Source organism: Trachemys scripta, chromosome 13 (assembly GCF_013100865.1).
Source record: "Trachemys scripta elegans isolate TJP31775 chromosome 13, CAS_Tse_1.0, whole genome shotgun sequence".
Taxonomy (NCBI): Eukaryota; Metazoa; Chordata; order Testudines; family Emydidae; genus Trachemys; species Trachemys scripta.
In genome coordinates this window covers 19,857,313-19,884,597 of record NC_048310.1, presented here as the reverse complement: position 1 = coordinate 19,884,597, position 27,285 = coordinate 19,857,313, and the positions used below count along the sequence as shown (strand labels likewise).

At 42.3% G+C, this 27,285-nt stretch overlaps 1 protein-coding gene across 4 annotated transcripts in view; it reads right to left on the bottom strand.

Moving 5' to 3' along the window:
• Positions 1-27,285, bottom strand: part of GARRE1 (granule associated Rac and RHOG effector 1) — a 97,775-nt gene that overhangs the window by 40,261 nt on the left and 30,229 nt on the right. For 3 of the 4 annotated variants that reach the window (XM_034788077.1, XM_034788080.1, XM_034788079.1), the window contains one exon: positions 9,894-11,199. The exons of the other annotated variant lie outside the window; for it this stretch is intronic. In XM_034788077.1, the coding sequence (XP_034643968.1) occupies positions 9,894-10,388 (495 nt within the window). In that variant the 5' untranslated portion in view covers positions 10,389-11,199. The remainder of the gene's footprint in view (positions 1-9,893; positions 11,200-27,285) is intronic. 4 annotated transcript variants of the gene reach the window in all.

The following is a 27,285-nucleotide window of genomic DNA, read 5'->3' as shown; positions in this document are numbered from 1 at the left end:
TGTAGTCCACTCCCAATAATGGACTACATCCACCCTGATTGAATTGGCCCTGTCAACACTGGTTCTCCACTTGTGAAGTAACTCCCTGCTCTCCATGTGTCAGTATATAATGCCTGCATCTATAACTTTCACTCTATGCATCTGAAGAAGTGAGGTTTTTACCTACGAAAGCTTATGCCCAAATAAATCTGTTAGTCTTTAAGGTGCCACCAGACTCCTTGTTGTTTTTTCACTGACATTAAGCTCTCAAATAGCATATCTGCCAGTAATGCTTTCTACGACCATCTCTGGTTGGCTAGGAGACTCCATCCTATCCTGGCAGATGATGACTTGGCCTCAGTTAAGCAGGTCTTTGTCATAGGGTGACCAGATTACAAGAATAAAATATCGGGACACATGGGGAGGGGCAGCCACAGGATCACAGCCCCAACCCCATTGGAGCCATGGAGAAAGAGGAATACACAACCTGAAGGAAGCCACGGGTCGGGGACCCCCAGCTGTAGGCGCAGCCCCGCCGTGGGTTGGGAGTGCACGGCCCCTGCTCCAGCCTTGCTGCAAGCTACAGGTTGAGGGTGCATGGCCCCAGCCCCCATCACAAGCACAGAGCCTCAGCTCCCGCCCGCAGCCCCACCGCAAGCCGCGGGCACAGGGCCCCAGCCCTGCCACTTACTGGGGGGATGGTTCCCACCCAATGGGAAGTACCTGGCAGGTTCCTCTGGCTCCTAGGGGCAGCAGCGGCCAATGGGGTCTCCACTCCACATGCTCCGCCTGCCAGAAGCTGTGGGGCAGGACTCACTTGGGGGCATGAGTAGCACGCAGCGCCCCAGGGGCAGCCAGGAGGAATCTGCGCCCTGTCCGTGCCCACAGCTCCCATTGGCTGCGATGGAGGCAGCGCTTGTGGTAGGTGCAGCATGCAGAGAGACACATCCCCGTCTACCCCTGTGCCTAGGGGCCGTAGGGAACTGCTGCCCACCATTTCCTGTGAGCAACCCCAAATAAGCACCGCCGGGACCCCAGGTAAGCGCTCACTGGTGTACTCCTCCAGCCCCGAGCCAAAATATCGGGACGCGGGACAAACAACTATATATCGCACAGTCCCGATTTGTCAACTCTCGACTGGATTACAACAATAAGATACACCTAGGCTTGAAGTCTTTGGCATTTAAACTCCAACTAATACACGACTTATCTGGAAAAGTACTATGCAAAATAATTACATTAACCTTTCACTGTTTTTCGTTTTTTTTTTTTTTTTTTTTTTTTTAAAGACTACCTCCAAGAATTCAGATATACAGTCATCTTATGAAAGTTCAAACATGAAGCTCTATCTATATAAAATAAGGAGAATGTCACTTTAAATGTAATTTTAAATTATCAACACAAAACAGCTAGTCCTGGTCAGTTGAGTAATGCAAGCTAGTTTAACACTGTTTTAAGAAGCAAAGAAATTTATGTTATTGAAATCCATGCTTTTAGAATAGGATTCTATAGAACCAAGTTGCTTGGGAATGGTTATCCAATATTAGACATAACCCTACAGCAGAAAGATTTACTGTGTGAGCTTATTACACATGATCAGCTTTACTGAGGGCTGCAATTTCAAATCTAGCACTTCTCAATCTACAAAAGACTAAGGCCTGGTCTACACTAACCCCCCAATTCGAACTAAGGTACGCAACTTCAGCTACGTGAATAACGTAGCTGACGTCGATGTACCTTAGTTCGAACTTACCACGGTCCAGATGCGGCAGGCAGGCTCCCCCGTTGACTCCGCGTACTCCTCTCGCCGAGCAGGATTACCGGAGTCGACGGCGAGCACTTCCGGGTTCGATTTATCGCGTCCAGACAAGACGTGATAAATCGAACCCAGAAGTTCGACTGCCTGCCGCCGAACCAGCGCGTAAGTATAGACATACCCTTAGAGAAAGTAGTGATGGTAGAATAATTGTATAAATTGTATAATTTCTTCCAAAAGGGAACATTAATCTTATTCCACCCAGTAATCCAGCAATATTTTTGTTAAGAACTGAAATTTCTCTCTAACATGAACATTTTGTTTAAAAAAAAAAAAATCTCAAAAACTTAGTGTCAGCTAGTGGCTACTCTTTCTTTCAGAGTATGGAACAGAAGAAAAAACTATCAAGAGACAAGAGTGTTTTCCCAGTGACTTGTTTTTTTCCACATACTTCTCAAATAATGAAGTTACCTCCAATTTAACCATATAAGTCAAAACTTAGTTTAGTGAATTTAAGATATAATAGGTAGCAACAACAGCAAAGCAGAATAGACGAGACCACCATTTTTGTTTAGAAAACAATCCAAGGAAAGTTTCCTTTGAATTCCTGCATGGTTTCTACCCTATTTAAGCATTTCCATTTTACATCCACTTACATTCTACATTGTTGTTATCTTGATATTTGTCTACACTGGAGCTAATACACTATTTGCTGACCCAGTTATCTTTCATAATAATTGTTCAAAAGGTAACAACTAAAGGTTAGGTTCAGTCATTACAAAAGAAACAAGAAGTGACCAGTAGATAAGGACCTGGGTAAATATTCAGAGGTACCACAGCAGTTTCCATGCAAAAAATTAGATTTTGTTGTCTGTATTTCAGGCATACAGTCATTAATATTTCTCTATCAGCTATTACACAAGTAACTTAGTGGTAAATCACACAAATTTTGGTAGTGACTTACGCTGACTGAATCACATTCCATTTGTTTTGTCTGAAGCTCACAGAAATAATATCTGCTTTACAGCTGCATCTGTCTTCATGCCTGGATGCTTCAAACAGAAGAACTACTGATTTGGAAAACTAGAGATAGCTCAAAAATATCTGTGGCCTTATTTCATAACGTTCACAACAACAACAAAAGAGCAGTGAGAAAGGAAAATTATATCTGCATTCACAAAGTGGGTTCTAGTTACTCCAATTAAGAGAAAGAATCTAATAAATTATTTTTTTCCCTAAATGTCCAAGAGTAGATCAGAATCGTAATATTTAGTTAAATATCTGCTCTGAAATCCCAGAACTTTTACTGACATGGCTTGGTTTTATCCTAATGTTAGAAGCTGACATCTGTGGTCACCTGATGTGAGATCAAAACAGTGTCATCCCCGAGGAAGGCAAAAAACATGTTTTGTGAATTCACTGAGCTGAACTAGCTGCCCAGAAACTCATACATTTATTTATTCATTCAAGAGAGACTGAAAATTGAGCCAAGATAAAAGCCAGAGACCAAGAACTTGGTTCTTGGTTAAAGTGGAAAGGTTCTCATCCAGTAACTAGCAAAAATTAATATTTTTTCTCATAAAAAACCCCCTCTCATCAATACTACTAAAGAAGACTGTATTAGACTATTAGCCTACAAAAAAGGAATGACACTGAGGTTGCACCAATATTTATATATAGGCTATATCTTAGTACTATTTCCTTATTGCACCTGCTAGTGAGTGGTATAATCCAAGGGTCTGGATTATATGGGAACACAGCATAACTGAAACGACCCAAGTTATCCTAATCAACCCTTTTGACTGACATTTGACAAAGTTAGACAATGCCAAGACACTCCAGTCACACTAGTGGGAAAAACAGAACAGTGCAAGTGCTAAAAACAAAATTTGTGCAAGATACAGGACTTACCATCTTTGGTCTTGGAGAAATGTAAAGCAGCACTGTTAGAATGGGGGACTAGAGATAGTTTTAAATTCTGATATTTTATGAACTGATAAGATTAGAAATCAAATGCTTTATGCCACTGGAAATCTGGAGTTCCTAAACCAAAGCCGCTCAGAGAGCATACTAGCATGGTGTTGGATCTTTACAAATAAAGAATGGCAAAATATTTAAGTACTGAGTACTACCTTGACTACTAGGCACTGCAAGAATGGTAATATTCTTAAAGTTGATGGTAGTGACTAAAAAAGCTGTTGTGGAAATCAAGCAATTTCCTGCAATTAAAAATAGATGGTTTTGGTTTGTGTGGAGCCACAATACATTTTACCTATTCAATGCAATGCAAAAGGTCAGTATGCAGGCTTACATTTTACCACTCTGACCTCACCCTCTCCTGAAGTGTTATCTTTATGGGGTCACACAGTTGTACATTTCACAACTCTATACTAAACTATGTGCACTGAAAAGCATTACATAAATTTCATTGTTAACAAGTGATTCTGTGCAGATTTCCAGACCATGGAATTTTATAGAGAGTGGATTCTGTACAAGGTGAATGAGCTGGTGGTAGCTACAATTAATCACTAATTTGCAATTTTAGCAGAATGTGTCATAGAAGCCTTAACACCAATGTCTGCAGCAAGGTTATAAGTTCCTCCTGAATTCCATGTTCCCCTTTAATATGATGACAATTTTCACTTAAAAAAAAAAAAAAGTTAATTCACTGAAGTTTAAGATCTGGCTTCCAACTACTTTTATTTCTTTACAGTATTTATTCTCCCTTCTTCAGCACATTTGATAATGGCTTTGGGGATGATCAGACTGTGTATAGGCTCTTTGCCAATTTGAGGGGCCAGATGGGAATAGCTAATATAATTAAGGTAATAATCAGATATTGCTCAAACTGGAGGACAAAGATTATATAACACCCTCTTCCACATGCCATTATACAAGGTGACAATATGTTCCTCATTTTTACAGTGCACAGTACCTTCCATGCAATTTAAAAAGTGATCTTACAACATCCCAAGTAGACATCTGTAGCAAAAGAGTCTGCTTTTCCAGAACAAAAAGTTACCTTTCCTTCCTTTAGATATACAATAAGATTTATTAGATTCCAGTTTAAGCCATGTTAGTGTTTACAGTATTAGGAGAGAAGGGCAACATGACAGCATTCATTCATGTTAAAGGTCAAATACCCACAGAAGTAGAAATACAGCCAGACAATGTTAGCACAATATTTACTGCTATTAAAAATATTAATTGTTCTTGCAATTAACTTTTTTATTAAGTCAGTGTTAGGAAGAATGAATTACTTTTATAACAAAAGTGCTTTTTCAAACCTCTCAGCATGCACAAGATACTTTAAAAATTGGTAGACTATGAGATAACAGGGACTCATGCAACAGAAGAATGCCAAGTAATGTCAAGCACCACAGAGCATTTAGTACAGTGGGCCAGCATCTTTTTCCTGCTAACAGAGTCTCATTTGGATGAAGTTAGGAGCTAAATCTGCAAGCCATGCAACAGGTGGCCAAAAAGACTGAAACTGCACTTTATTTGTTAGGAGAAAAAACCCACCCTTTAATTTTAAAGCTAATACATGCTGAAGAACAGAATTTTTATTCAGCCATCCTTTTATTCTATGAACCCTTTGATTGAACACAAATCTTAAGTACTTTTAATGTACAGAAGCAGAAAATAATTCCCACTAGTTTTACATTGCAGCTCAATTTTAGATCTAATTATTTGGCACCCCAACTCCTGTTTTCTTCTTGTTTATGACCAAGATGAACATATGGCTGCCATCACAAGAGATAGTAACTCAATTTATTAGCTCCACCCATAGTTAAGACAAGATTTACACTGCATATTTCAGAGTGGTTTGAATTGTTTCACATTAGTTTATTCTTTATTCCCCTCTCCCCATTGTATTATACTCGTTTGTGCATAGACCTCTCAGTAGATGGAGGAATGTTCAAACATTTATCACTATAAAAATCTAGCTTTTAATATGTATTTTATTTTTATTCTGACAATCAACAGAAATCCAATTTCAGTCCACTGTTCCATACTACTAGGGCTTAAGGGAAGAGAAGTGGGAACTTAAGAAGCATAAATATATACAGTAATTTCCCTTGATTTCCTTCCTCTTTCAATACAATCTGTTTCTTACCACCAAAGGCGCAAGACTCTTAAGAATTTTGGTTTGATTCTTTTGAAGGAGGAGCGGGGAGATTCAGCATTTGCAGTTATGAAAGTAAAGAAGCTAGACACAAAATGTGCATGCTCACAGTGTCTCACCAATAACTGGACCAGGAGAAGTTACCCCCTTTTATACATTAAACTCATTATGACTAAGCAATTCGCATTCTGCCAGAAATAAATTTATTACAGTGGGATTGGCAATGATTGCTATAATTATAGCTACATTTGTTTTCATTCTAACCCAAATCAGCTGATGTTAATCAGGACTTGAAAAGTGTCCTCAACACCTGCTATCCTGAGGTCAAAGCATACGAGCCCAGATAAAAATACACCAAGGCTGCATCCCTCCCACCAAAGCCATGACTATTCCACTTACATTGCCTCATCTTCATTCCCCTTCAAAACACAACATCCTCCTTCCTTCTCCGTCAAATAAAATCAACTCACACGCCATGTTAATAAATTCTGGGTTACCCTCTAAATTATTTTTCCCCATAGTCCCCCATATGTGATAATTTGGGGATCTCTTTGCAGGAGGATTCTTCTGGGGCTGCCACCCCCCTGGACATGCAGTAGGCCCTCTGCATCCAAACGCTCTTCCACATGGGTGGACTGTTCTGCTGTTTGCGACTCCCTTATATCCAGGAAAAGCAGTATCCTCAAACACTGTGCACTGCTCTCCCACCCTTGAAGGAAATGGTGCCTGTCATGCTCTGCTCCTTTCTTCCTCCTTTCCCTCTAAAAACTGAGCTAGTGAATCCTCTGCTGGACTCACCCATCCAGTTTTTCTACTCCCCTTGGATGAACAACAGAGTGGGGTTTCAAATCCTACACATATTTTCAAGAAACTTTTACCTTTCCACACTAGAATTTTCCATGTTCTCTCTATGCCTGAAGGGGTAATTAAAAAAAAAAGTTTTAGCAAAACCAACTCAACCCATATTGAGCGAAAATAGAGTGAAAAACTTGTCGCATTAAGCAAAAATTCTTGCAATTTTAAAAATAAGACAACTTTAAATGTTTAAAGGAGTCTGTATAGAAAGTTTAAATCTGGTATGAAGGTTAGCTCTAGTTCAGTTTGGCTTATGGTATATGAGTGTTCCAGTAAAAATTGGTTTGATTTGACTGAGTTATGAACATTTGAAAATAGTGTATTCTGCACATCTTCTCACTAAATTTGTGACTAGTGCAGTTAATGAAGGCAGCACTGCCTAGGGTCTGAGTGATAATTTAGCTACCTAATAGTTTAATGCAGGTGACATGGAGCCCAAGCCAAACCTCTGAAGACCTTGTAAGATGCAAGGAGCTAAGAGTTGATGGGCCCTGTGCAAGGTGAGCAAGAGGGAGTCCTGCATTAGTACAAGTCAGAAGCATTGCAGAGACTGAGGCTCACAAAAAAGGGATTCTCCCCAGGTGACAGGACAACACAGCTTGTAAGTCTGGGAGAGTGAAGCTCCTTTATTTTTTCTTTTAGAAAACTTGCCCTATTTTGCATACGCATTGAGGTAGTGTTTAATTACATGATCACAATACTATTCCTCAAAGAGTAAGTACAAAAGAAAATAAGATTGTGAAAAACACTAGACAGACATGTGCAGTAGTTCTACTGTGTGTTCTACTGTGTGTGGCAAGAAAATCAGTCCGTGAAAGTCATTTATATGACAAGTGTATAGTAAACCAATCTTAGACTGGTACACCACAGACAATAAAGTATACAAACCATAGTAACAGTGGAAGTTTGCTGGAATATTATAAGCCAAATTTCTCAGATCAATTAGCTTTACTGTTAACTGCTTTATCTCCTAAAGCGTACCTAGAAGGCTATTTGAAAAGGTAGTGTATAGTACAATGTAGCTAACAAAATTATTTGACGTCTTGAGTTATTAAAAAAGTTCTCAAACTTCATTGCACCACGACACCCCTCTGACAACAAAAATTACTACACGACCACACACACACGCAACATGGCAGAAGCCACAGCCCGAGGACTTCAGCCCTGAAGCCGCAGCCTGAGCCTCCGCAAGTCTAATGCCGGCCCTGGACTTGCTTGGGCTTCGGCTTCAGTCTGGAGCTCCAGCGAGTCTAGCACCAGCTCTGGCGACCACATTAAAACAGGGTCATGACCCACATTTTGAGAACTGCTGTCCTAGACAATGACTATAATGAAATTAGTACAAGCATAAAATAAAATTTAAAATTTGTATCCTAAGATTAGAGAGGCACTTGTTTATTACATTTTTTAAAATTCTGTGCAATCATGTCATTTAAAACTGTGTTACAATGCAAACAGAGAGTTACAGTTGAGCATTCCATTGTAACTAACAATTCTGACTTTTGGTTGTGGTGCACCCAAATTTACCATAACTTTTTGTATAGAATTTGTACCAACATGATGTACATGTTTTGTAATACAAACATCATACAAGCACTAATTTTTCTTTCTAGCCAAAGCTGGTGAATCCAAATACTACAATAGGCAGCTCATAAATGCTAACAATAATATAGAATCATAGAAGATTAGGGTTGGAAGAGACCTCAGGAGGTTATCTAGTCCGACCCCTGCTCAAAGCATCCCAGTCACGTCTTTGTCAAGCCAGGCCTTAAAAACCTCTAAGGACAGAGATTTCACCACCTCCCCAGGTAACCCATTCCAGTGCTTCATCACCATCCTAGTGAAATAGTTTTTCCTAATATCCAACCTAGACCTCCCCCACTGCAACTTGAGACCATTGCTTCTTGTTCTGTCATCTGCCACCACTGAGAACACTACAGAGCACATACAGACAGCTCTCACAAAGACTACAAAGTTTAAATACTTATTTTTAAATATACCAATGCCCAGAATTTTGTCTTAAATTAGTTCAGATTACAGTTACTACAGACTAATGTATATATATTATAATTTAAGTCAAGTAACTATGAAAAATAATCCCTTTTCACACTCTTACCAACAGTCCACATCAATAAGAAGCAGTAAATAAAATACAATGTAACTTATACGGTACTGCTTCTCTTTGAGACAGTATGTCATTAGAAATACTAGTTCACACTTTTTTCCTTTATAGGATTCATTTTACTGATGGTTGGTTTAAAAATACACAATGCTTTAAGTTAAGTCACCCTGTATAGTTAAATATTTTCTTAAATCACAAATGATTTTCTCCATTTAACAATAGAATTCCGATCTGTAGCCTATTTTTAAAAATATTTTTACTTTTTTCATGCTGTTTTTGGAGATTATGGGTATGCTTCCCAAAGAGATGAAGTGAGCAGAAGCATTTTTTTTCTAGGTGGCTGGCTGGCTGAGTTCCTGTTTGAATTATTTTATAGGCTGCTGGGATTTTTGTTGTATTACTGATTACATATTAGGAAGCCAAGAGACTTGTATAGGGATCTTTATTATTCAAAACTAAATAATAAATAAACATATCTATATGTCATTGATGTCTCTTAAAAACATCTCAGTAACTGAATGATCATTCACACACAAACACACTAAAAAGTCATTCATGTGAACAGTTTCTCCATGAATAAAGCACAATTTGTTACTCCTGACAGAACAATAATACTGGGGAAATAAAGCATACAGTAGTATATTTTCTTAACAAAATGACTTCAACATGGTTCTCATACAGCTCAAAATTAGTGTAACTGAAGAGACAAAGTTTACTTTTTCTAGTTGATAAACATCTTACACATGTAATGCAATTCTTTTTTTAAATGATTAGCTGGCACAGGAAAAAATATTCAATATGCAATTTAATGTATCACAAAATTATGCACTACAAATCTCTTTACCATGTTTTCCTCCTTTTAAATTTTGAAAATAAAAATGTTTATAAATGTCCTCCTTTTTATTTTGGAAAGCATTGTCAGGAAAGGTAAAAAGCAGAAGGCGGTACACCTTTGGTACAGTGGTGGTGGGGCTGGTCTTACAATGATAAGTGCAATAAAGAAGGGGTCAAGAAACTTCACATGCAAAATATCATTATCTATGGTAACTTACCTCAATGTCCTGTAGGCTGAATTCCTTTTGATCTTTGAAGTTTGCAGCTCCAGCACTCAGCTCCATCAGCATTTTTGCTATTTCTGGTTTTATTGCTGCCGTGAGCCGACTCGCTGCTTCCATGACATGTTCCTGCACGTCTTTCAGTTGCATAGCTGCCTTTGAATAGTGAGAGTTCCTAAATACACTGCTGAAAAGGTCTGTAAGGAAAGTGCTCGCACGGCAAAACACATTGAGTGCATCCAGATATTTGGAGATTCCCTGCTGGATGTCTGCAATCGGAGTAGTATGGGACACAGGGTGGTTGCAGCTGCCTGCAGCAGCTGAGGAGACCAAAGGGGAAGCCGGGGTAGTAGATGCCAACGGTGCGCTCAGGGTCCTGCCTAGCTCAGGCATTTGATACTGCTGGTGTTGCTGCACTTTTTGCTTGGACCCGCCAAGCAAAAAGCGCCGCTTATAGTCCATTTTACTTTCCTGTGCACTACAGCAATACATAAGTAAGTAGTTGTTCAAAAATTCCTTGGATTAGCAATCTGTTGTCAAATTCCTTCCTCAGAAATGTAGTTATGTATAGTAACAGTGGAGGACTGTGTACATATGTTTCATAAAAGGCATTTCAAAAGGGCAGGCGTCTGTATAATCTGTATCAGCAGTGAAAAACGCAGATTTGCTGACTTAGTATTTTCAGTGCAGCCCTGCTGCAATTACAAAGTGAACTCAAAAAGCAAGCTGAAGTATCTCAAAACAAAACAAAAAAATTTCTCTCATTTAGTATTCCCACTCTGTACATAAGATGCACTATGAAGGGAAGAAACTAACTCCTATAATTTCCTTGCCAGCACTTGTTGACACCTGATGTTAAAATTCATAAAACGTAAATCATCTTTTAGGAGTAATACCTTAATGGAGCTTTCCAACTAGTAATACCAAGAAAAGTGGAACTAAACCACTGATCAACAGCGATTGTAAAAGCAGTGCAGAGACTCTTTCCTTGAAAAACAAAGTCCTTATGTCAGCAGATCAAATAGCTTCCATGTCTTGACAGATCCAGTCTGTCAAATCAGTTTGTTTGTAGTGTCTCTTCTTAATACTGAAAAAAAAAAATTGTTTTGTTTTCTGAAGACTTTGCAAGTTATTAAAAACTAGAGTGTTTATTATTGCAAGCCTTCTCTTTTTCTTCTGTATGATGAGGTAGTTGTTTCCAATGTAACATTAATAAGTGGTGCTTCCAGATTGAGTTTGCCTTCAATTGTAGAGTCTGCAGCAAGAATGCACAAATGTATTTGTAAGGCCTCTAGGTCATTTCCTGTCAGGGGAAGGGAAAAAAGTTAAAAAAGGTTATGGAACAATGAGAGGTTTTGTTAAGATTTTAACTCCTACTGTATCCTGGTGCATTTATCTTGCGGTAAGCTGTCAACAATACATCTGATCAAAACGGGAGAGGGCAATTTACATTTTATTTTTTTTTAAGAAATGTAACAATTTAATAAAATCAAATTAAATTCAGAACGATTGCATATTTCCTCATGAGTTATCTCACACTTAATGGATTTATCAAAACTGCCAAGCGTAGGACTTGCAGTTCAACACTGGCGCAACTCCAGCACTGGCAGCCACAGTGGAGAGCTGTAGCACGGACAGGGCCCTGCAGGTTTTAACCACTGTGGGCATGTCTTCACTGCAACGTAAGTCCAGTGTTGTTAGAACTCGAAATAGCAGACTCTGGCTTTGTTAACCTTGGGCTTGAGCATCTACAATAATTTGCAACCCCCAGCCAGGAACTGTTGAACCCTAGATCCCAACCTAGGGCTCCAGCATTTACATGGCATTATGCAGATCCAAGTCCAACCACCCATCCCAGACTTTCTAGAGCCCTTCCAAAATGTGGCCACTCTAGCCCTTTCTTCATGATGCAGCATGGGAAAACTTGCCTGCCCACCAAACTTTCTTTGACAGTCAAGTCAGCCCGTGGGAGTGTGGGATACTTTTGGAGGATTCCCAGAGCATGAGTCCAGTGGGGCGGTGTCTACCTGAAAAGCAGTAAGCCACGAATCATGGATCCTGACTTGACTTGACTCAGGCTGAAACTCTCCACTCTTGTGGGGTCCTGGGACCCTGGTTCAGCACGATTTGTGTGTGGACAGAAGGGAATTAGGCTTGAGCCTGAATTCAAACGCTAGGCTTACACTGTAGTGTAGACATACCCCTGTGTTGTCCAACACTACATTTTTAATGAATCTTTTTAAGCGGTAAATATACCAAAAAAAGTTTACATCACAATTTGTTGCAGGAATTTGAAGACCCTGTTAGATCCAAAGAACCAACTAAATTAAACCAACTAAAAAGAAACAACATACACAGATCCTTCATTTTCTTTTAATATTTTAAATTTTGACTCCTGGAGGAATTCTGAGCCACTGCATAAGCGCAGAATCCATGTGCCATACATCTGCAGAATTCATGTGCTGCATAGAATTTTTTTTTCTCTGCAGAAAATACATTCTGCTGGAAAGATGCTGCAGTTATGCTTTTTGCCCACCAGGGTCTGCTGTGGCACTAGAATACAGAGTAGCTGCTCCCAGGCAGGAGCAGCACCAACTGCAGACAGGGAAGAGAAGAGGCTGTATTCCTCACAGTGCCCTGCCCGAGGGGCCAGGTCAGGAGGCACAGGACATGAGGGGATGGACAGCGTGGGGCACACTGGGCTGCTGGGGGGGGATCACAGACTGGGGTTCAGAAAGGCTAGTGGGGGACAGACTGGGGTGGGGGGGCTGAATGGGAGTGGAGATGCAGGGCCAAATGAGGACAGGGGAAGGGGGTGCAGGGACACATGGGGACAGGGGCATGTGCCTGACAGAGAGTCTAGGGGTCAGCCAGGGTCTGCATGGGGGAAGCTCCTTAACAATCCCTCCCTCACAAATAAAAACTAGTTCCATACTTCTCTCACCCACACCCAATAACCCTCCAAGTTCATTCCCACACTCCTTCCCAGCAATTACTTCCCTCTCCCTCAAGTTGTCTGTTATCCCTGACTCCCCAAAGCCTTTGCACTGCTTCTGAGGGGGGCAGAAATATGTTTATGTATTGTACTTTAAATGAATTATTATCCAAAATTCTTTATTAATATGCCTATTTGTCAAAAACACATTTCCTGGATCTTTTTTGTTGTATGTATTGTTACAGACATACTTGCTGACAGGTATTCTGAAATAAATTATCAAAATAATTGAAACTCGCATGATTATATTGTTACTTTGACAAATAAAATATGCAGAATTTTAAAATATTCAGCGCAGAATTTTTAATTTTTTGGTGCTAAATTCCCCCTGGAGTATAAAATAAAACCTTTAAGATATACGAAGAACTACCTTGACCTATCAGTCTATACTCTGTCCCAGTAGTAAAGTTTAATTGAGCAGCTCTGTCAGAGTTCCTTACAATGTACTTTCCAGAACTTTATCAGCAGATGGCCCTCACTTTTTGTGGAAACTGCTTCCTCTGACAAGCCACCAAAGATGGGTTTGTCAGAGGGTACAATGCCAGGCATGATAATTTGGTCAGACAATAGCTAAACTATTAATAATTATTAACCATACTTTTGTCTCTCTATAAATATAATCAACTTGATAGTGCAAGGGCAATATGCTTGCAGATGCTCTCCTGGGAGCAATAGTGGTTATGATTTATAAATGATATCCCATGTTTAAAAAACATTTAAAAAAATTAAACAGTTCTGATGCTTTAGTGAGAAGAATTTGCATTCTTGAACATATGTTCCTTTTTCTGTTGACTCAACTTAGTATATGAAAGCTATGACATTTCAAAATTATTGCAAAAATAGATTTTAGCATTCATTAAAATTTTAAGTTTCCACTATTATTTTCATACTCAAGAGATTTTTATTTATTCTGGTAAATATTGAAAATGTTTGATATTAATTGGCAATAACCAACTGCTCAGACAAAGAGCACGGTGTCTCCTAACTGAGGAGGAAGAATGGATCCAAGTACAGTGGGAAGGATAACCTGACATTAAAATAATGATCAATAAGTATAGCTGTCACCCAAAAGAGAGTACTTTCAAGAAACCATAACCAGTATTGGCTATCGCTGAGATACTGAACAATAATTTAGAAGCCACTTTTAAAAATGCTAGCTAGCTTTTTCCATATGCACACTATTATTGCTTTTTGTTTCAAGTGTTACACTGAAGTATTAACGTGTGTTTTCAGGGATTATTTTCTCACTCAGTCTCCCAATTCAACATTTCAAAATGCAGTGAATGTATTTTTTTTCCTCCTTGCTAGACAAGTTACAGTGCCCTGGGGAAAGCTTGATTAAAATGTCAGTTTTCCTGATTGCATACAAATGTATTGAGAACAAGAGAGCAGGTTATCAATTTGTACACACGGTGGATATTTATGTTATTCTGAAGAGTAAAATGGTAACAAAACATTTGGCCAAAATTTTAGGATTTTTAAGTATTTTTATTTCTGTATTTATTTCTATCTGCTTGAAGAAAGATATCAGAATAACACTTCATTGTCACATCCTCATCTGCTAGTTCAATGCTTTGAATATGACATATATAAACTTTGCTTGTCAGAATTTTTTTTGTTAAAAGAGAACTGACACTCATGCTCAGAACATAAACTATTTCCAAGCAGAAAATTTAGTTACAATTTGGGACTCAAGTTTCACAAAATAATTTTTTCATTCTTATTGAATTTCTAAATAGTGCCATCATGGGCATATCCATAAGTAAAACCAATGTAAGATGACCTTTAGGACACCTGGAACTCCTTAGTACCCTAAAATAATCTAATCTTAATGTGAAGAATGCTCCAAACCTTACACACATACTCAATGTCAAGCGTAACAGTAATACTACATGCATATATTACACACACCACAGTGAAATTTGCAACATATATTGCACAAAATAAAAGTGAATGATCTTTCCTCTCTGCCTTTTCCCCCTTTCTATAGCTTTTCTTCAGTCGATAACATTGTTTTCACTCATTTTTTCATGCTATTGTCTGAGTCCATGCATCCAGTATAACTCTGAAAAATCTGTAGGCTCCATATTACAACAGTTTGCACTTTATATCAGCCAACTCCTGCCATTTTAGAGAGAACTCAAAGGATTTCATTATAACTATGCAAGAACAGCATATTAACAGTCAAAAATGTAAATATGCAGTTTGTACCACACTTTGGAGACAATGGTGATATTCATAAAAATGAGCCGGAGGAAGTTAGTACCAGAAAAATCTATTTAACTACAAATCGAAGTTGAATTCCTTGATGTATGTATTTATAGTAAAATTACTTTGTCTATGTACTATTAACATAAAAAAATAGATTTACAGATACGGGAATCTAGGAGTTGAAAAATAAATAAGGCTCAGAGTGGATACTGACTGACTAAAATAGATTTCCTTTCAGTCATTTCCATTTAGTACCCATGTAAGACCTTTGTAGACAACTCTAGTGAAATCTGTGGATCATTAAAGTGACTTAAAAAAAAAAAGGGCTCTGACTAGAGTTCTGAAACTGATGTGATTGTATTCTCAATGGGGTCTATTATCCTCTCAGTGTGTGGGGAGTTACGGTCATAACTCATACATAAGAATGAGATATGATATCAGAGTCTGGCAACTCAGGCACATTTTTTTGTAAGTCTCTTAAAAAGAACATCATATTTCCAAATGGTGTACTAGGGTGTTTTTTTTTTTTTTTTTTTTTTTTTTTAATTTTAGATTTGTAAGACATGCGCCTATCAGTATCTAGGTACATTCATCATAGTTTAAAAAGTCAAAGATGAATGTAACTAAGTTCATTCAGCTAATTCCTCAAAAGAGAACTCCAAGCCAAAAAGAAGAGAGAAAAAAACAACACACACCCTGGACCCAGTCAGACTACTTACTCAGGAAAAGCCTGAGCAAACAAAGCCTGCTGCAAGGCCTGAAGGTCAGCAAACTGCCAGAGTCAAGGGCCTCCCAAAGAGCATACACCCGGCCAAATTCCTCAATATAAATCCTGTGTTAACCCAAAATCATTCCACTGATGCCAGTGGAGTTATTCAGACTTCACAATAATGAAAAAGTAAAATTTGCACACCAACCCCTGCTCCCCCATCCCCAGAACTCAAAATCGGGAAACTTATGAACATGCATCTCAGCTGCCTGAATTATTAATATGAGTGGGTGGGAAAGCAGAGTGGGAAGGAAAAGTTTTTGGATCAGACCTAAAATAGGTAGCAGCCAGGATCCAAACCTTAAGGCTTCCTAGATCAACACCTAGAATTCCGATTAAAAACAAGTTGGTAGCCAGGGAAATCTCTGATCTCTACAGCACAAGTGTAATAAGTTCAACATGAGAAGAAACCATTACTAACCCATTCCGTAACTTTTGTTCTTCAAGATGTGTTGAAGTGGAATGGACGTGTACAAGTGTGTGCACGCCCAGTGCACTGCTGTTGGAGCTTTTTCTATCAGCAGTACCTGTTGGGGCAGTGCATGCAACCCTCTACGGCCCTGCACTACTAAAAGGGCAGAGCCACTCCTAACCCCCTCAGTTCCTTTTTACTGGACAGACTCTGGAAACACATATTTAAGAACAGCAGTTATGGAATAGGTTAGTAACCATTTCTTCTTTGAATGACTGCACATGTCCATTCCACTTCAGATAACTCACAAGCAGTTCGATCTGGAGGTGGGATTGGAATCTACCTCAATAATGATCAAAGGACTACCTGTCTAAATCTGGCATCTTCTCTAGATTGCTGAGAGATGGCATAATGGGAGGAAAGGTATGCATTGAAGACCAAGTTGCAGTTCCACAGATGTCCAAAATACGCACCTGGACTAGAAAGGCAGAAGAGTCTGTATGAGATCCAGTTGAACATGCTAGCTCCCTGTTCAGAGAAGTTTCATACAGTTGTTCTATGAAACAGCTAATGGAAGAAGAGAACTATCATGAGATTCTTTGAGAAGAGACCAAAAGTCCCTTTAAATTGTCCTTGCAATCGTTTGTGGCGATTGCAGACAAGTTGAATGGTTTAGCCCTGTCCAAGTAATATACTAACCCTCTCTTAACATATAATGTGTGGAGTCTTTCTTCATCCTTATGAGAATTAGGTTTTGGGAAGAAAGTGGGTATATATATTGCCTGACTGTTGTGGAAGTGAGACACCAGTTTGGTGACAAACTTCAGATGATGTCATAGGTATACCTGTCCTTGCAGAAGACTATACACGGCAGTCCAGAGATTTGAGCACATAATTCATTCTCTCTCCTGGCCGAGATGAACACTACCAAAAAGGCTACCTTGTCTGAGAGATGAAGTAATGAATATGTAGCTAACAGCTCAAAGGGATGATCTACTAGCTTTGCCAATATGAGGTTCAAGTGCCAAGGGGGAAAGAGGAGCCTTTACTTGGGTATATCACTGGTCCAGACCCTTCAAAAACCTGACTGATGTGGGACTGGAAAAAAAGACTGATTACCAGTTGGAGGGTGGAAAGCAGAGTTAACTGCCAGGCAGTGTTCCGTCTAATTTTTTTATGTCTATGTGCAGAATGAATTTTATTATGTGCACAAATATGGAGGTGATGTGTGGCTGGGGTGGGGCAGAAGGTTGGAGTGCAGGGGGGGTGAGGGTTCTGGCTGGGGGTGCGAGCTCTGGGATGGGGCCAGGAGTGAGGGGTTTGGAGCGCGGGAGGGGGCTCAGGGCTAGGGCAGAGGGTTGGGGTGTGGGCGGGGGGTGAGGGCTCTGGCTGGGGGTGCAGCCTCTGTGGTGGGACCAGGAATGAGGAGTTTGGGGTGCAGGCTGCCCCGGGGAGAGAGGCACCTCTCTCTGCCTGCACGGCCCTTGATAGCCTGCTGCGTGGCTGCGCAGCTTAGAGAGAACTTAGCTGCCAGGACCCTGATGGAACTAATGGCCAGATCTTGCTGTTTCAGATATAACAGTCTGACATATTGTACTGAACCCAGACCAGAGAAATTTCTTTTTGCAGGGACCAGATGGAGACTTTCTTACACTTTGCCAAGTAAATATACCCAGAAGGTTTTCTTCTATTCAAGAGCAAGTCTTGCACCCACTTTGAATATATCTCCTGAGGCGTCAACCACAGAGCATCTAGGGGCTGTCAGTTGAAGGGCCTCTAGGTTGGGACAGAGGACACTACTGTGGTCCTGTGAGATCAGGTCCAGGTCCAGCAGTAGCATCAAAGGAGACTTTTCTGAGAGGCTCAGCAGAGTGGAGGCCACACTAGTGCTATGAGTATCACTTGGGTGTGGTCCTGCTTGATTTTTAACACCACCCTGGATAGGAGTGGAACAGGAGGGAATGCGTACAGAAGCTTGTCCCTCCAGGGCAACAGGAAAGTATACAACAGAGATCCTGGACCCTGACCTGCTCATGAACAAAACCGATGACACGTCCTGTTGATTTGAGGCTCTGAGGAAAGGCAAGAAGCAATGGGCTTAAATTGCAGCAAGGGAGGTTTAGGTTGGACATTAGGAAAAGCTTCCTAACTGTCAGGGTGGTTAATCACTGGAATAAATTGCCTAGGGAAGTTGTGGAATCTCCATCATTGGAGATTTTTAAGAGCAGGTTAGACAAACACCTGTCAGGGATGGTCTAGATCAGTGGTCTCCAAAGTGGGGTGCGCACAAGAGGATCCTTCAGGGTGCGCAGCAGGAGGAGCGCGATTGAAGCAGCGCCGCTTCGGCAGTTCGGGCGGGAGTCCGAGTGGCTTTTTTTTTGCTTGAGGCGGCAGGGGGTGTGTGCTCAAATTTTTTTTTACTGATAGGGGTGAGCGATCAAAAAAGTTTGGAGACCACTGGTCTAGATAATACTTAGCCCTGCCATGAATGCAGGGGACTGGACTAGATGACCTCTCAAGGTCCCTTCTATGCTTTTAGTTGCAAATGCCCCATAGTTAGAAAATGAACCTGACTACATCTGGGCAAGGAGACTACTTGGTGGCTGGTGAAAGACCTGCTCAACCAGTCTGCCAGACTGCTTTGGATGCCTAGAAGGTAAAAGACTGAATTGGTGATACAAAAGTACCACAGCAGCACTGCTTCCTGGCATAGCAGAGTCAATCTCCCCCTCCTTGCCTATTCACATAGAACATGGCTGCTGTATTGTCTGTAAGTACTAGCAAATTCTGTCCATTGATATGGGGAAGGACAGTATGACAAGCGAGTTGAATGGTTCTCAATTCTTATATTTATGTGGAGAGTTAAAACCTGGGTACATCCCAATCTAGGGTGGAAGTGTCCATAATTAAGGTCAAAGTAGGTTGAGGAGGAGCAAACGGATTGGATGGGTGTGTCCACCAGTCCAGAGTCTAAGATTTGTGTAGGCACACAAACCACTGTGTTCAGATGATAAACTAGTAAGTACACCAAGCTCAGCCACCTTTGCAGATTCTTGAGATGAAGCCTAGAGTGCCGAACCATGTAAGTACATGAGGCCACATGTCCCAGAAGGCTGAGGCAATTCATTACTGTTGTGGTGGGGTGGGCCTTCTGAACTAAAGAAATGGCCGTGATAGTCTGGAAACTGGTTTCTGGGAGGAAGGCCTTGGTTTCCATAATGTCTAAAGCTTCTCCTACGAACTCTATCCTTTGTACAGGTGATAGAGTTGATTCTTCCTTGTTGATGAGCCATCCTAGTGTGCCAAAGGTGGACTGGATCACAACCATGCTGGACAGCACTTGGCCCATGGACTGACCTCTCATCAATCAATCGTCCAGGCAGGGACACACTTGAATTCTTGATTTCCTCTGGAACATCACCATCACTGCCAAGCACTTTGTGAACACACATGGGGGCTGTGGACAGTCCACATAGTGGGACTGCAAACTGGTAGTGGGACTGGTTGACTAAAAACCTGAGGAATTTCCAGTGGCTTTGATGTATTGCCATATGGAAATACTCATCCTTTAAGTCAAGGGCAGCATACTAGTCACCAGGATCAAGGTAAGAGATAATGGAAGCCAGTGTAACTATGTGAAACTTAATTTTCTTTAGGTCTTTGTTGACCTGTTGCAAGTCTAGTATAGATCTTAGACCTCATTTTGCTTTTAGGATAAGGATATAGTGCGAATAAAACCCCCTCCCTCTGTGAAGTTGAGGAAACTCCTCTATGGCCCCCAACTAGAGGAGAGAATGAACCTTGAATCATCTGTGCATTGTAATGGCCATGGCTCTATCCACAGCATCCAAAGCAGCTTGAAGCAAAGGCCTGGCTACTAACTTTTCCTTGTCCACCATAGCAAGAAACTCCTGTCTCACCTCCTCTGGCAACTTGTCCATAAATTTTTGCAGCTCAGCTGTCAGTTTCCTGCCAAAGAGACCAAGCTTCTTTGCATCTTTTGATTTTGGGGTAGACGCTTGCTCACCCTGGTGCTCTCTCTCACTGACACCTGAGACAACCAAAGACCTCAAGGGGGGTGGTTGTAAAAATGTTCAAACCCTTGTGAGGGAACATAATATCGCTGCTCAGTTCTTTTTGCTGTGGGAGGTAGGGAAGATGGAGTTTGCCACAGCACTTTGGTGAGCTCCAGAACAACCTCATTAATATGGAACAACACTCAAGAAGGCTCCACAGTTGCCAAGATATCAGCCAATCTGTGAGACATCTCTTGAATCACTGACACCTGAATAGCTAAGGCAGACTTATTAGAAGGTCCTGGTAGGCCTTGTAATCATCCATCAGAGACGTGGAACACCCTGACACTACTGCCTCATCAGATTATGAGAAGGAAGATACCAGGGCTGGGTGAGGTGGAGTTTCCCCCATTTCTTGCGAGAGAGCAGTTTCACCGGAGCAGATTGTTCAATTCCAGTACCGAGCTCAATACTAGGAGCAGCTTTCTGTTGCTCAGCAGGGAGGACCTCAACATCTACTAGAGGAGGTAGAACGGGGAGGGTGTGGAAATGACCTGGAATCAGGTGAAACCCCCCAAAGGTTTCAAAATGGCCACTGGTATAGTCCCGAAACCTAATTCCTTCCTGACCATGGAACTCTACTTATCGGCCGAGAGGAGCTTCTGCTGGGCAGCAGAGGGAAGCAGGTGATTAACGTGATGCAGCCGTGACATGTATGAGGTGACTTTCTACTCGGATGATGAAACAGATTCATCTGACCAAGGAGGGAAACGGTTCCTGTTGGTGCCTGGAGTCCAGAGAAGAGGGCACTGGTAATATCATTGACGGTTTGCCTCTCGAGGGCACCATACACGGGGGTACTAGACCATCCAGTGGTGCCCCCGGTGCTGGATGCTCAACTTTAGTAGATGGCAAATCCTGAGAAGTGATTGTTGCTGCCAGGCAGGATAATTCTTGACCTTCCAGTGAAACCAGTACCAACAGACTCAGCAGACTGTGTGCCACAGCCTATGCTTCAGATATCGACGGCACTAGGATGATCTCTTGAAGCTGCTGAGCCAATGAAGACTGCACAGCTGAGCCAGATGATGCTGCGTTAGGAGTCTGTCTCAACGAGACTGTTATCTGCGTCAGAGTCAATGACCCTGCCTGAGCCGTTATCTGCACTAGCAAGTGCCTTGGCCTTGAGTGCACTCTAACCTCATTGCAGCACATTTTCTGGACTGTAGTGTTAGGGACCTCAATCTCCCAGATACTGAATCCTTCAACACAGTGTTTTGGAGCCTCTTCCTCATTACCGGAGAAGGAGACCAGCACTGAGAGTCTGTCAAAACAGGAGTGTTCCTAACCAAAGCAGACATACTCGGAACACATCCAAAATAGGGAGGCTCAGAGTGAGTGCCCAGGGCTGCCTCCATGAGGAAGTATTTTAGTCTGACTTCCCTGTCCTTTTTAGTTCTGGTCTTAAAGTCCCTGCAGATTTGGCACCTGTCTCTGACATGAGCCTCTCCTAAGCACTTCAAATCCCTGGAGTGTGAATCACTACCCAGCATCGGCTTCTTGCACACATCACAGGGCTTGAAGCCTCGGAACCAAGGAATGCCCCAGCATCAGGTTCCAGTACCCAAATGGTGGGAGCTGAAGAGTACAAAAAAAGTACCTCAATAAAGGAAACCTACTACGTAGCTATTCTAAAACTAAAACTATTAACTACACCACTACCTCGATATAACGTGACCCAATAGAACACGAATTCGGATATAACTCAATAAAGCAGTGCTCCGGGGGGGGCGGGGTTGCGCACTCCAGTGGATCAAAGCAAGTTCAATATAACGCGGTTTCACCTACAACGCGGTAAGATTTTTTGGCTCCCGAGGACAACGTTATATCGAGATAGAGGTGTATTAATGAGCACACATACTATATGTAAATGTAGAACAAGGAAAACTAGTGGTAGCAAGACAGAATGTTCCAGCAACTGTCACGAACATTAAGAAGGAACTGGGGGTGGATTTGGGAGCAGCTCTGCCCTTCATACCATCGCACAGCAGCATGAGGCAGCAGAGGGCATGAGCAGCACCTGACAGGTGCGGGGAGGGAAAAATCTCTGACAACAGAGCACTGGGCATGCACCTACATGAAATGAAATGGACATGTGCAATCGCAAAGAAAAAACAGCATTTATTAGATATTTTTGTTTACATGTGAGTGGTCTTCAAGTGTAGCCACATGTACAGCATAATGGAAATAACCAAGAGATGGTAAAATGTAGCAAAGCTTCAGTCAAATGGAAAAGTCAGTTTCCTGGTCAGATGGTAGGGGGGTGCCTAGTGGGGGAGAAGGAATCAGGTTTTCTTGGTTTGTTTTTTGTTTTTGTTTTTTAAACTTTTGGCTGTCCCTCCTTTGTGAGAAAACAGTAGTAGTCAAGGATCCAGTGAACTAGTATGGACACCCTGAAAATTATTTTTTTTAGATGAAGTTTCAGGCTCCTAGAAAATACGTAGGTTAAGGGAACAACTTAAAAAAAAGTAATACCATCCATGCCTATTTTATAAAAATAGTAAGAATGAAAAGGAAATACCTCCAACTACAGAAAAAAGAACGTTTTGGGTTTGAAGAGAAACATCAGTATAACAACTTTTAAACTAAATGGCTTTCATCTTTTGTTGTGTAGCTGGGTTTTGGTTTTCTGTTTTTACAGTATCCTGAGTTAAACATATATATTAAATCCACAGCTATAGAACAAGTTTAGCCTCTACAGCAAGGGTAGTCAATAGGTGGACCGCAGGCCAAATCCACTAGACGCTTTTGAATGGACCCTGAAATCTTTTTATTTACTTATCATTATTTGTTTTTTAAAATAATTTTCTCTGGAGTCTGGACCTTGACTATACCTCGAACAAGAAAACTGGACTTCAACAAAAAACAATCGACTACCCCTGCTCTACTGAGTAGGTATACTCTTCTAATGTGCTCACAAGGACATTAACACCAATATGTACCAGAAGTGAAATGGAATAAATATTAAATTAGCATTCAAAAGGCAAATTTCAACCCCATTTTTCCACTGATGCAATTTCAATTCTACTTTCAATCCGAACTTCTCCAGTACTCTCAACTTGAGAATTCATAGTGCCAACAGCATTATGATTACATTTTGGATCACAAAATAATGGAATTTCTGACTGATAAGTAACATAAATAAATGTAATTCTGCAAAGGTAGTTCAGCACAAAGCTTCACTACAGGGATAGTGATGTGATTCAAAAAATATAAAAAAGGGGTAAAAAAGCAACAACAAAAACAATTACCCGCTACCTTTCATAACTGTTTTTCTTTGAGATATGTTGCTCCTGTCCATTCCATTCTAGGTGTGTGCACACCCACATGCACAGTCGGAGATTTCAGCCTTAGCAGTATCCGTAGGGTCGGCCGTGGCAGCCAGCCCTATGCCCTCTCAGTTCCTTCTTGCTAACAACTCCAACAGAGAGGTAGGAGGGCGGGTAATGGAATGGACATGAGTGACACATCTTGAAGAACAACAGTTATGAAAGTACTTCGAGTACTTTCCTGTCGATTCCATTCTAGGTGACTCACAAGAAGTATCCCTGCAGGTGGACTCAGAGTTCACGGTCGTGCGGCTTGCAACACTGCTCTATCAAAGCCAGCTTTGTCTTGGGCTTGCTGGGTAAGCACATAATGAGAGGTACACATGTGGATAGATGACCAGGTATCGGACCTGCAAATATCTTGAATAGGCACTTGAGCCAGAAAGGCCACCGATAAGGCTTGCGCCCTAGTCGAGCGAGCGGTTACAATCGCCTGTTCATAGCAAAACCAGATACAGGCGGTGATCCACGATAAAATCCTCTGGGTGGACACCAGATGACCTTTTATCCTGTCTGCTACTGCGACGAACAGCTGCATCAACTTATGAAACAGCTTGGTCCTTTCGATATAAAAGGCTAGTGCTCTCCTGACAACCAGACAGTGCAATCTATGGTTTTCTTCCCAAAGCCTCATGGGTCTGAAGAGAACTGGTAAGAACATGTCCTAGCTCATGTGAAACTGTGAAATAACCTTGGGCAGGAAAGCTGGGTGCGGCTGCAGCTGGACTTTGTCCTTGAAAAACACCGTATAGGGCAGCTCTGAGGTAAGCGCTCTAATCTCAGAGACCCTACGAGCAGATGTTATGGCCGTCAGGAATGACACCTTCTAAGAGAGTAGAAGAAGGGAACAGGAAGCCAATGGCTCAAACAGGGCCCCCATGAGCCGTGCCAGCACTAGATTCAGGTCCCAACAAGGAACGGGGTCCCAGACATGGGAACAGACCTCCAGATCTTTCAGGAACTGGACCATGATTGAAGACTGACCTGCTCTGGACTACAGGGTGAAAGGCTGATATAACAGCCAAGTGGACCTTAATCGATGAAAGGGATAAGAGTCCAACCCCTTCAAACAGGAGGTCCTGGATTGAGGACTGCATCTCCTGGGACAGGCCTGTGGTTTGAAGCCAAGAATTGCGCCTCATGACCACTACTGAAGCAACCACCCTGGGCGCCGAATTAGCTGCATCCCACGCCATTTGAAGGGAGCAGTGTGCCGCTGTAGTACCCTCCTCAACAAGGACCCCGAATTCTTGGGCCAAATCCTGGAGCACGGAGTCCTTGAATTTATGGAGGGAGTCCCATAAGTTAAAGTTATGTCTCCTGAAAAGTGCTTGGTTGTTTGCAACCCTGAACTGAAGGTTGGCTGTAGAATAAATTTTCCTTCCAAAAAGGTCCAGCCTCTTGGCCTCTTTATTTTTGGGAGTAGAACTGGATTGCCCATTTTTCTTGTTGGCCTTAGAAACAACCAACAACCCCCAGGGAGGGTAGGTGTACAAAAATTCAAATCCCTTGGCTGGGACGAAATACTTCTTTTCAGCCCTCTTGGAGGTGGGCATGATTCAGGACGGAGTTTCACAGAATACTATGGAAATCTCTAGGACCCCATCATGCACCAGGAGCATGACACACGCAGGGGTTGATGTGGAGAGCACATTAAACAAGGTTTCCGATTGCTCCGCCATTTCCTCCACCTGTAGGCCTAAGTTCGTGGCCACCCTTCAGAGCAGGGCTTGGTGCGCGCTTTAAAATCGTTTGGTGGGCTAGCGTGGGAGGGCCCTGCAACTGCCTCATCTGGAGAGGATGAGGATGACTGGACCACCACGGGAGGGTCCAGGGCTTCATCCCTCATGTGGGAAGGTTTTGTGGTGGGCACTCGCTCCTCCACCCCGGCATTCGATTGCGCTTCTCACACCATTCCTGTTGTTTCTCTGAAGTGGCGACTGACAATTGGTTCGAAGGAGGCATTGTCATAATCGGCATGCTCCAGGCACTCCAGTAGGGCCATTGCGCCAGCCACTGGCCTTGCTGCCAAGATAGCATCATGGAGGTGGACACAGACTCAGGTGCCAAGTCATGCCGTTCTACCTTTCCATGCCGGAGGAATCCCCTTCCAATGACCACAGTGAGGCCATCAACGCCTGAGTCTGGCAGCTAACCATCACTGTAGGTGAACGATGTCTTGAATAAGCAGATCAGGGCCGGGAGCAGGGGATTGGTACCGTGTTGGGGAACATTCCCACGGTCTAGGTGTCAGCAACCCATGTCGTCAAGACGGTTGGCGGGAGGATAACCAGTACCAGCCACACAGTGACAGGTATCTCCCTCTGGGTGAACCTCGTCAACAGGTCGGAGACCAGGAGTATGGTTCTGGCGATCTGAAGCCGCGAACCGACGACCTGGATTGACGCAGATATCTGAGGTGTGGTGATTGAGAGCGCTGCCTCGGCTCCGGGGATCAGGGGCGTTCGCTTGCCCTCTGGGAGGTTATTACGGCTGGCTTTCCCTTGTAGGGAGCCTTTGCTAGGGTCACTGCAAGATGCAGAGATAGCTGTGCTAGGAGATTAGGCTTTGCTCTCTGGATGCCGGGAGGACCTGGGAAGTACTTTGGCAAGTACAGCGGCTCTGCCAAGAGTCTGGGACCTCTACCTCTACTGCTCCCTGGAGTTGGTGGCAGACCCCTCAGGGGGCTAGAAAGCCCAATGGGGAGGCGCCCCCAGGTGGTTCCAGGGCGGGTGGGCAATCCGAACAGGGTCCTTTACCCAACACCCCTTGTTTTTTCTTGTTCGGTGCCAAGTCACACTTCTTCAATTTCTTCCTAGACACTAGTGAAGGGGAGCGGTGCCAGGTATAACCCGGTCCCGGAGATGCACTGCACAATGAGGTAGAAGTACTGGGAGTCGAGTCTGGCCAGGACAGCTCCAAGGCCGGATGGAGAGCCACCTCCATGAGGAGGGCCCTCAAACGGATGTCGTGCTTCTTCTGTGTCTTGGGACGAAAGTTCTTACAGGTGCGACACTTTTATTTTACATGTGATTCCCCAAGCACTTCAGGCAGCTGCTATAGGGGTCACTAACAGGCATAGGCCTGTTACAGTCAGCACAGGACTTAAAACCTGGAGACCAGGGCATGCCCCGCCTGGGGCAAAGTCCCCACAGGGACCTTAACTAAGGGCTGGTCTACACTATGGGGCTAAGTTGACCTAAGTTACGAAACTTCAGCTACATGAGTCAACATAGCTTATGTCGACTTATTGCGGCATCTACGCCACGCTGGGTTGATGGGAGAAAGTCTCCCATTGACTTACCTTATGCTTCTTGTTCCAGTGGAGTACCAGAGTCGATTGGAGAGCGATCACTAGACCTGCTAAATCGACCCCCAGTGGATTGATCGCTAGTCAGTGTAGACATACCCTTACTAACTACAATGCTTAACAACTACTTCACTAAGCTAACTACGGTCAACAAAAATATTTACAAAACACTAAAACATGAATTGAAGGAGAAACCACTAACCACTTGCTAGGCAAGGGAAAGAAGCGCTCCGACCAATTGCCACAAGCAGGAAGAAACTGAGAGGGCATAAGGCCGGCGGCACCTA